Source organism: Cebus imitator, unplaced genomic scaffold, assembly GCF_001604975.1.
Source record: "Cebus imitator isolate Cc_AM_T3 unplaced genomic scaffold, Cebus_imitator-1.0 Scaffold72, whole genome shotgun sequence".
NCBI lineage: Eukaryota > Metazoa > Chordata > Mammalia > Primates > Cebidae > Cebus > Cebus imitator.
This window is the reverse complement of record NW_016107387.1, coordinates 6,156,055-6,166,884: the sequence shown is the minus strand read 5'-3', so window position 1 is coordinate 6,166,884 and position 10,830 is coordinate 6,156,055. Positions and strand designations below refer to the sequence as shown.

The window sequence follows — 10,830 nt, the reverse complement described above, 5'->3', positions numbered from 1 at the left end:
ACCAGGATGGTCTCGATCTCTTGACCTCGTGATCCACCCGCCTCGGCCTCCCAAAGTGCTGGGATTACAGGTGTGAGCCACCGCGCCCGGCCTGGAAGTGTTCTTATCTTGATCTGAGGGGCTTATAGGGCACTTAATTTTATAAAGTACATATCCTCACTTCCCTGCCAAAAAAGAATGAAGCTAGGAAGAGGGCCAGAGTCAGGGCTGGGCTCCAGTGGAACTGGGTTTGCTGGGAACCAGATCATTCGTTCCTTCCCTCCCTCCCTCCCGCAGATGTGTAGTGAGCATGGCGCCCGGCGTTTTAGGCACTGCAGACACAGAGAAGAAATGAAACGTACATGGAGCTTACCGAATAGCTGGGAAAGAAGTGAAAGCAACAGTAAATGATAATTTGTTCACTACAATTTTGGATGCTAAGTGCTCTGAAGAAAATAAGCCTGGAGTCGGTGGGAGGTTGGGATTGGAAACTAGTTTCTGATGGAATCACAGAAGCCAGAGAGCCTTGGGAAAGGGATAAGGTTTTTGGGAGTAAGACGAGGAGCAATGATGAGAGAGGGCCAGAGATATACTTTCCAAAGATAGGATTTGGGACCCAGGGAGAGAGAGTGAAGAGGCAGGCATGTTACTATTCCCTTTTTCTGGTCCTGCCCTCTTTCCTTCTGCCTCCCAGGGGCAGCTTCTGTCAACCAGGAAGCACAGCCCTGGTTTCCTCCCTGGTGGCATGCTTCCGTCACCATTGAAGGAAGGTCAGTCAGTGCCTGGGCCAAGTTAGGGCCAGAGGGGGCTGGGATTGTGAGGTGAAGAGAAGGTTCCAGTAGGTTCCTGATTGGATGTGGAATGGGGCTAAGACTGCAATTCAGGTTCAGCTTAGGGACATAGATGTGGCCAGAGTCGGGGATTGAAATGATCTTTTCCAGACCTAAATCTGTTCATATCACCCTCTATGCCACCTCCTCCCACCCCTGTTCAAGCCTGGCAGTGGCTCCTCTGCCTTTGGGACAGTGACACCATCCCCTCCCATGGCCCCCAAGGTCTGCCTGATTGGCTTCACCCCTCACATTCGCCTTTGCTGTCTTCCGTCTGGGACCACGTGCCTTTCGTTCATTCATTAGCAGACACTGGCTGAGCCCCTGCTGTGTGTTTAGCACTGTGTCAGGTCCTGGAAATACAATGCGACCGAAGCAAACCCCTGCACTCATGGAGCTTGCCTTCAAGTGGGGAAACAGACAATAGTACCTAATAACCAAATACATTAAATCATATGTTAAATAGTGATATGTGTTGAAGAGAAAAAAGAAAACAGGGAAGGACAAAAGAAGAGGAGTGCCAGGCGCGGGGGCTCATGCCTGTAATCCCAGCACTTTGGGAGGCCGAGGCGGGCAGATCACCTGAGGTCGGGAGTTTGAGACTAGCCTGGCCAACTTGGAGAAACCCCATCCCTACTAAAAATACAAAATTACCTGGTGTGGTGGCACATGCCTGTAATTCCAGCTATTTGGGAGGCTGAGGCAGAAGAATCACTTGAACCTGGGAGGCAGAGGTTTTAGTAAGCTAAGATCTTGCCACTGCACTCTGGCCTGGGCAACAAGAGTGAAACTTTGTCTCCAAAACAAACAAACAAACAAACAAAAAGAGGAGCAAATTGTAGATATAGAGTGGCCAGGGAAGGGCTCCTGGCGAAGGGGACTTGTGAGTAAAGACCTGAAGGAAGTGAAGTCAGTTCCTTGCCACCCCAGGGCCTCGGCACATGCTCTTCCCTCTCTACCTCTCCAACCTGTCATGTTTCCTCTTCTTCCTGACCTTAGCTCAATAATTGCTTTTTTGAGAAAGGCCAAATTTCACTATACATGGCTCTCACAGCACTGTAGCTAACATCTTTGATTGGTGTCTGTTTTCCCTAATAAATTAGGCTGTCCATAATTGGTTTTGGTTTTGTCCCCATCTCCTGGTACCTGGGAGTTGCTAGAAACAGTTGAATGGTTTAGTGATAAGGACAAGGTCAGGGCTGGGGATTGAATCGATGATGCCTTTGGAGTTAACGGTGAAGATCCCAGGAGAGCTGGCTTGGGCTAAAAGTGAGAGAAGGGGCAAGGGGTGGTGTGGGGAGAGGAAGGGGCCGGGTGGGGAGGGAGGGAGGAGGGGAGAGAAGGCTGAAGATGAGGGTCATGCCCAGCCCTGGGTGGCAGGGCTGGCTGTCCCGGGTTGCAGACGGAAGCTGTCCAGCTGGATCTCCATCCTGGGCTCTCCCTCCTCAACCACCTTGATGACTCTTGGAGGATGCTGGGAGCCTGAGGATGCAAATCTTAAGATGCAAATTCCATGCAAATTATCCCAGCCTCCTGCTTTCTAGTCTTTCCCCTTTGCCCTGTCTCCAGGGGGCTGCTGAGGCTTGGTGAGAAGCAGGGCAGTGGAGTGGTCAAACTGAGTCATAGCCCACTACCAAGAGGTGTCCCCTACCCAAATCCCAGGGTGAGCCTGGGTTTGCTTAGGGCTCCAGTCTGGAGTGGGAATTAGGTTCCTGAGGGAGATGGAGATAAAGGCAGGGATGCTGAGGATGTGAATGTGGCTGAGGCAGGGACAGAAACGGGATGAGGCATGAGGATGTAGATGGGGCACTCCCCAGCTATGACCAAAACGTAGACGCCTGACTCTTGGTAGGTGCTCATTGGGCTGAAGAACTGGTTTTCCTGGACCAGGGGAGGGACCCAGCAAGCAGGAGAGGTTCCTGGGAAGGATTCACACTTGCTGGGGTGGCTCACTAGGGTCCACCCACACAGGAAGCTGAGTTCTCACTGCTGGGGCAGCCCCTATTCCTGCCCCCATCCCAAGCCCTTCAAGGCAAGGAGCCACTAACTCCTGGGGACCCACTCTCCTAAGACAAAAAATCAAATCAGGCCATTCCCCTGCTTAAAGTTCACCAGAGCTTAAAATGATGTCCTTAGAAACAAATCCAAGGGCCGGGTGTGGTGGCTCACGCCTGTAATCTGAGCACTTTGGGAAGCCAAGGCGGGTGGATCAGGAGGTCGGGAGTTTGAGGCCAGACTGACCAACATGGTGAAACCCCATCTCAACGAACAATACAAAAATTAGCCAGGTGTGGTGGCTAATGCCTGTAACCTCATCTACTCAGGAGGCTGAGGCAGGAGAATCACTGGAACCCAGGAGGTGGAGATTGCAGTGAGCTGAGAGATCGCACCACTGTACTCCAGCCTGAATGGTAGAGTGATGCTCTGTCTCAAAACAAACAAGAAACAAATCCAAGGACTTATCATGGCTACAGGACCATGCATGCCCCGACATTTTTCCAGCCACTCTGGCCTCCTCTTTGTACCCAGAACACGTGTCCTTCAGGATCCTTGCATTTGCCCCTCCTGGGCTTGTAACACCCTTCCCCCAAGCTGTTCAAGCTGTTTCAGGAGTGGTTTTGTTTGTTTGTTTGTTGTTTTGAGACTGTCACTCTGTTGCCCAGGCTGCAACCTCCACCTCTCTGGCTCAAGCGATCCTCCCACCTCGCCCTGTAACTGGGACCACAGGCGTACTCCACCCAGCTCATTTTTTGTATCTTTTGGTAGAGATGGGATTTTGCCATGTTGCCGGGGCTGGTCTCAAACTCCTGAGCTCAAGCGATTTGCCCATCTCAGCCTCCCAAACTGCTGGGATTGCAGGCATGAGCCGCTGTGGCCAACCTAAAGAATGTATTGTTCATATCATCCAGCGTTACCTCCTCAGAGTCCCTCCCTGACCACCCTTGTGTTTCCCCACCCTCCGCCCTCCATCATGCTACCCTGCCATTGGTTGTATCTCCAACTGCACTTGCCACCGCCTGAAAGGATCTTTGTCTGTTTATTGATGCATGTATTGTGTCTCTCCACCACCCGTAAACTGTAAAAGAAGGGGTTGTGCCTGGGGAGCTCACAGCTGCTTCCCCAAAATCTAGAACAGCCTCTAGTTAGACAAAAGCCATGAAGCAAAGCGATCCTAGGAAGGGGCTTCTCAGGTCTTCCCTCTCCTGGATCTGGCTGGGGAAGGAGGCTGCTGTGCTTCGCATTGGACCGGGTGGCCTTTCAGACTGACCAAAAAGCAGTGGAGGGCAGAGTGCAAGCTGTGGGGCGCTCCCAGCCTCACAGGGCTCCAGTAGCTTGACGTGAGCCTCCTCCCTATGTCCTGTCCCCAGAGTCAGCGCAGGGCAACCTAAGCAGGTGTGTCTGCCCAATAAATCTCTCTTCAAGCTGCCTTTCTGGGAAACCAGTTTCCAATGATCCTCCCTGGTCCCTCCCTCTCCGGCTTGGGGGCATTTTTTAGGATAGGTATGCCTTCTAATGCTACCTTTGTGGAAGCCCAAGGAATGTTCATCCTCTTGGGGGACAGGGTGCCTGAGTATGCCCAGGCCCTTTTTGCTGCTGCTTCCAAGCCGGATATCAAAGGGGTCTGCATTGCGCACCCAGCCTCAGTCTCACCCCTGGTGGCCACAAGGGGGCACCGCTGGGTGTTTCTTAGTCCTTAGTCCTTTCTTAGTGCAGTGAACAAAACTGGTGATTTGGGATAAGTCCTTAGCTTGCAATCTGCACATGAGATATCCCCAGACACACCTCTTTATGCTCAATGATATGAGGATCCTCTTCTCGCATGATCACAGGTGCAGAAAGTTAAAATCCAACAGTCAAAGGCAGCCTAACCCACCACACACACAAGGAGCAAAGGGAGAATGTTTGGTTGAACAGGGAGATTCTTGGGCTGGGATGTGAGGGGACAGTTGACTGCCCCAAAATTTCAATATACCAGGGCTTTGGGATGGCAGTTGAGTTAGGGAGGAAATTCGGCTAGGTGCGGAGCTCTTTGTGCAGCTGCGATTGTACTGCAGGCACGTGTTATTTTCTTAGATGACGGCAGCCCCAGCCAGGGCAGCCTGTGGATCCCCACTGAGCGCAGAAACGAACACTGACCATGGTCTACACCGGGACCGAGACGCACTGCAGCCAGGCAAAGCCCCCAGCCACATGAAGCTCTGGGTGAGTCACTGGTTATGCTGACGCTAAAACCATCTGATCCCCCTGCCACTGACCCCACAGGGATGGGGGGGGCAGTTGGCCTGTCATTGCCCAAAGACGCTGTGATCTGGCCAGAGAGAGGCCATGACTGGGATTGGGTCAGGCACAGAATTTGACTCAGGTAGCAGTGGAAGGAAGGTGGGCTGGATCTGAGGTCTGGGGAAGCAGAAAACTCATGTGTTGGGTGGCTGTGGATTGAGAAGACCGGGAAGTCTGACTTGAGGGCTGCACAGGTCTCTATGTTTAAGGACTGTGGGGCTGAAAATCAGACACCCCAGATTGCCAGCCACGTGGTCAGGATCAACTATACCACAGTAACAACCCCCAAATTCCAGTGGCTTCACCTGACAAGTTTATTTCTCACCCAGTCCATGGCTGGCCCAGGCAGTGGGAGCCTCTTCTCCAGTCCCTTGGACACATCAGCAAGTGCCATCACAACACGTGCTTCCGGAAGGGAGAGGCAGAGAGAAGGAAATCAGGAGTCTCTGTACCGGCCTGGAGATGACCCACATCCCTTCTGCTCCCAACTCAGCCGAAATTCATCTCGTGACTCCACCCATCCACAAGAGGGCCAGAGGCTGAGTCTTCCAAGTCCAGGAGGAGAGCTGGATTTCAGTGACAACACTAATTACCCAGACTCTGAGGCTTTACAAAATACTTACTATTCCACTTCTTAGTCCCCTGAATCCAGACGTTCCTTCACCTCCTGATGACGCTCTCTGGGAGGTGAAGGCAGGAATATATGGCTTGACTGAATGGTGGGTTGAGCCGGAACTCTTCTGTCCCCAGAGTAGATAATCCCTGGATTCCTGTGTCCAGAAAAGATGACCCCCGGATCCACTGCTGTCCCCCCACTACACCCCCTCACCCTCACCCACCCCTACACACACACATCAAAGCAGCCAAATATTTTTTTTTATTGAATTCACTGGGCTCAAGGACAAAAAGGAAAAAAAATGGAATGAAAGTGGAGTAGAACAAAAGCTTGAGAGAGATCGATCCCCACAAACACCCCAGGCCAAGGAACCTGTCTCTAAGAATAGCAGTTAGAGGTCCAGGCAAGCTGCATTCTGATTCTTCCCCTCTCCTTAAAGGTGCTGGGGACAAAGGGAAGCACATGTCAGACTCAGGCACACAGCCTTTCTGTGCCGTTTCCTGGATTTTCCAGAGAAGGAAGCTGGGTTGACTGGCCCTAGGCTTGCAGGAAAGGGAAAGTGAAAAGGCATGGTAGGAGAAGGAGTTTGGGGATGGAGGAGGAGGAAGGAGAAAAGCTCAGGAACCCAAGCTGGGCATTCCAAAAGGCTGGAACAAGAGGCTGCCCAAAGTACAGCAAGAAGTGAAGCAGTTCCTTCCTTTCTGAGGGGCTGCTGTGCATTGGACTTTAGTCAATGGCTCGTAACCCTGGACGCTGCTGTCCTGGCCTCTCACAGCTCAGGGCGTAGTTTGTATGATGTCAGAGCCATCTTGGCTGCAAAGGTCCCCACGTGCAGACGAGAAGGTTCAGGCGAACTGAGAACAGGGAGAATGGAAGGGTCCTGACCCTAAGGAACTGTTCCTCCTCATGCTTGCACCTTTCTTTCTTCTTGGGTGGTATTTGGGGGTGGTTAGATGGAGACGCTGTTCTCGATGAAGGGAGGGTCCAGGTAGGTGTAGGGCAGCTCAAGGCCCTGGTTCCGCTCCTGGATGTCCCTCGAGATCTGGGCCAGGCGGCTCTGGAAGGCAGCGATGCTTCGCCTTGGGCCCTCCTCTGTGAAGTGCTCATCCGGGTAGGTGCCCAGGGGCCTCTGGGAGGAAATCAGGCAAGAGATCAGGATGACATTCAAGATGGGGTGGGGAATAATGAAGGACCACATGTAACAGCAAATACCGTCAAGTTGCAGCCATTGTAAACACTTGCCCTTCAAACTAGGGCCCCAAACTACCACTCCACACATCCTGACACAAACGGCCCCCCAGCACCCAAACCCCAAACAGAGTAGGGGACAACGTGATTTAGGAGCCAGGCAACCCAAATTCAGTGCTGCCTCTGCTGGCAAGCCTCTGCCTGTTACTTTGACTCAGAGATGCAATTCCTGCATCTGAAAATGGATGGGTTGAACTAGAAAAAAATGTTTTTTGAGGCAGGGTGTCACTCTGTTGCCCAGGCTGGAGTAGTGGTGTGATCATAGCCACTGCAGCCTCAAACTCCTGGGCTCAAGTGATCCTCCCACCTTGGCCTCCCAAAGCACTAGGATTACAGGCGTGAGTCACTGCGCCTGGCCTACGAAACCTTTAAAAGTCCCTTTCATACCTGATCCAACTGCTCTGTGAACTAAAAGAATACAACCACATTTCTCATACAGCTGAGATCAACATAAACACCGTCCAGCAAATATACCAAGAATATACCTACTACCTCACAATTTCACAAAATTCAACTCATGAAAACAACCAGCATCCTGGTTCCTTTTTTTTTAAAGATGGGGTTTCACCATATTGGTCAGGCTGGTCTCGAAATCCTGACCTCAGGTGATCCGCCCACCTCAGCCTCCCAAAGTGCTGGGATTACAGGCGTGAGCCACCGCCCCTGGCTGCATCCTGGTTCTAAGGCATCTTCACAATCAACCATGGTGATGGAACTTTCACCAACACAATCACCGTCATCCCACACTGCCACACTTTATAGCTTGGGCAACCACAATCAAGAAATATCACAGTGAACTCCAGTCACTGCTATCCTGTGTACAGGACTGTCCCTCCCCCACGATCACACCATGCAACCAGCTCATCACAACAACGCAGAGGCCCAGCCTCCTAACCAGCACACACTTCCCACTTAATTGAACCTTCATATAATGTAACTGTTGCCAATACTACTGATCTTTAACAAATTCCTTTTCTTGTTTTATTGCATTGGTGAAGGCCTCTAAATCAATGTTAAATAGCAGCAGTAACAGTGGGCATTATTTTCCTTTCTCTGACTTTAATGAATAGACATCTATGGTCTCACCATAAATATAGTGTTTTCTGAAGTGCACTTTTTTTTTTTTTTTTTTTTGAGATGGAGTCTTACTCCATCACCCAGACTGGGGTGCAATGACGTGATCTTTGCTCACTGCAACCTCTGCCTCCCAGGTTCAAGTGATTATCCTGCCTCAGCTTCCCGAGTAGCTGGGATTATAGGCAGCTGCCACCATGCCTGGATGCTTTTTGTATTTTTAGTAGAGACGGGGTTTCACCATGTTGGCCAGGCTGGTCTTGAACTCCCTCAGGTGATCCACCTGCCTTGGCCTCCCAAAGTGCTGGGATTACAGACGTGAGCCACCGTGTGCAGCCCGAATTATACTTCTAATCAAAACTCGTTAAGGAGGTTTCATTTTACAATGAGTATTAGTAATAGCTGTTCACGTTCATCAAATGCTTTTACAGCATATAGGGAGATAATTATATGGTATGCCTCTTTATTGACATAATGAATTATATTGCTAGATTTCATAAGGTTGAGCCAATCTTTCATTCCTAGAATAAATTAGACTTTGTCATGGTGTATTATTGTTTTATTATTCACTATTGGCCTTCATTGGCTGCTATATTTTTAAGATTGTTGTAGCTAAGTGGAATGAGGTTCCCTTTTTTTTTTTTTTTGAGACAGGGTCTCACTCTGTCACCCAGGCAGAAGTGCAGTGATGGAATCACGGCTCACAGCAGCCTTAAACTCCCAAGTTTAAGCAATCTTCCTACCTCAGCCTCCTGAGTAGCTGGGATCACAGACATATGCCATCGTGCCTGGCTAGTTTTTTTTTTTTATTTTCTTATTAGAGACAAGGCCTTACTATGTTACTCAGACGGGTCTTAAACTCCTGGGCTCAAGCGATCCTCTGTCCTCTGCTTCCCAAAGTGCTGGGATTACAGGCATGAGCCACCACACCCGGCCTTATAATTTCATTGTCGTAATAACAACGAACATGTAAGCACTTTACATGAACCATTACAACCATACATCACCCCTTAAGACAGATACTCTCATCATTCTCACTTTAAAGATAAGGAAATTAGGGCTTAGAGAGGCCATTACATATCTAAAGTCATATAGGTGGTATGTGTGGATCTGAGTCTAGAACCTTCTAATGAGATGCACTGCCCTTCTTAAGAGTACTGCCTTTGCTAGGTGCTGACTATAATTCAGCAAAAAGATTCAGGAAGCTTCCACCTTTTGCTGTGCTTTCAAGCAGTTTGAGTGACTTAGGAATCATTTGTCCCTTGGAGTTTAAAGGGATCAGATCTTTTAAAACCTTTTACATTTTTCTATGGTTTTTCATCTCTTCTGGTGTTTTAGGTATCATATTTTCCTAGAAAAAAATTCATTTCATTTAGATTTCCAAATCTGTTTGCATGAAACTCTAAGCAGTATTTTATTATAATTTTATTATTTTTTTTTAAATCGGCTGGGTGCAGTAGCTCATACCTGTTATCCCGGCACTTTGGGAGGCTGAGCTGGGCGGATCACGAGGTCAGGAGTTCCAAAACCAGTCTGGCCAACATAGTGAAACCCCATCTCTACTAAAAATATATATATATAAATTAGCTGGGCATGGTTGCAGGCACTTGTAATCTCAGCTACTTGGGAGGCTGAGGCAGGAGAATCACTTGAACCCAGGAGGCGGAGGTTGCAGGGAGCTGAGACCGCACGACTGCACTATAGCCTGCATGACAAAGTGAGACTCTGTCTCAAAAAAACAAGTAAAAAACCTTCTCTGCATGTTTGGTTATATGCCTTTCCCATTCCTAATGCTGTATATTTATGTTCCCTTTCTCTCCCTTTTGTTTCCCCTTGATTTGAATTGTCCAGGCCAGATGCAGTGGTTCACTCCTATAATCCCAGGACTCTGGGAGGCTAAGGCAGGAGGATCATGTGACCCCAGGATTCAAGACCAGCCTGGGCAACATAACAAGACCCTGTCTCCACAAAAAATCAAAAAATTAGCTAGGCGTGGTGGTCTGTGCCTGTGGTCTCAGCTACATGAGAGGCTGAGGTGGGAGGATTTCTTGAGCCCAGGAGTTGAGGATGCAGTGGGCCATGGTCACATCACTGCGCTCCAGCCTGGGTGACCATGCCTGGAATTGCCCAGGCTTTTCTTGAGCCAGCCTGACCCTGTCAAAAGAAAGAAATGAGAGAGATCCAAGATGGCTGATCACTAGCAGCTCGGGATTGCAGCTCCCATTGAAAGCGCAGAGAACAAGAGGACGCCACACTTTCAGATCAATTTTTGTTGCTCACGCACCAGGAGATTCCCAGCGGAGGAGCCCCACGTGTCACCAGCGCGACTCTTGAGGCTGGTGAGGCGGTTTTGCCGCTGCCTTGGTGCGGCGGTTCTCAGTGCAGAGTCAGAAAAGCACCATCAATCTTAAAGCTGCTGTTTTGACCGGCACAGTAGGTTGCTCAGATTTTAGCGCTGGGAATCAACAAGTTGGACGTCCATTCAGAAGCCCAACTATAAAGACGGTAATTACAAAGACTACAGATGGATAAATTTATAGCGAAGGGAAGAAACCAGCCTAAAAAGGCTGAGAATACCCAAAATCAGAATGCCTCTCCCCCTACAGGGGATCACAGTTCCTCATCAGCAATGGAACAAGGCCTGATGGAGAAAGACTGTGTTCCATTAGCAGAAGCTGGCTTTAAAAAGTGGATGATAAGAAACTTCTGGGAATTAAAAGAACTTGTTCTAACCCAATGCAAAGAAACTAAGAACTCTGAAAAAAGGTTTGACGAAATGTTAAAAATAACACACAACTTAGA

The 10,830-nt window shown here is 49.5% G+C and overlaps 1 protein-coding gene and 1 long non-coding RNA gene across 2 annotated transcripts in view; one reads left to right on the top strand and one right to left on the bottom strand.

Annotated features, from left to right (window-relative positions):
* The window catches only part of LOC108306544, a 13,700-nt gene extending 7,859 nt beyond the window's left edge, over positions 1–5,841 (top strand). Inside the window, exons 2-3 of the long non-coding RNA XR_001826191.2 lie at positions 4,884–5,012; positions 5,420–5,841. This is a non-coding gene — a long non-coding RNA (uncharacterized LOC108306544). The remainder of the gene's footprint in view (positions 1–4,883; positions 5,013–5,419) is intronic.
* A 113-nt stretch (positions 5,842–5,954) lies between these two features.
* The window catches only part of ALOXE3 (arachidonate lipoxygenase 3), a 29,001-nt gene continuing 24,125 nt past the window's right edge, over positions 5,955–10,830 (bottom strand). The window contains exon 16 of the mRNA XM_017531536.2: positions 5,955–6,835. Coding sequence (XP_017387025.2) covers positions 6,656–6,835 — 180 coding nt within the window. The 3' untranslated portion in view covers positions 5,955–6,655. The remainder of the gene's footprint in view (positions 6,836–10,830) is intronic.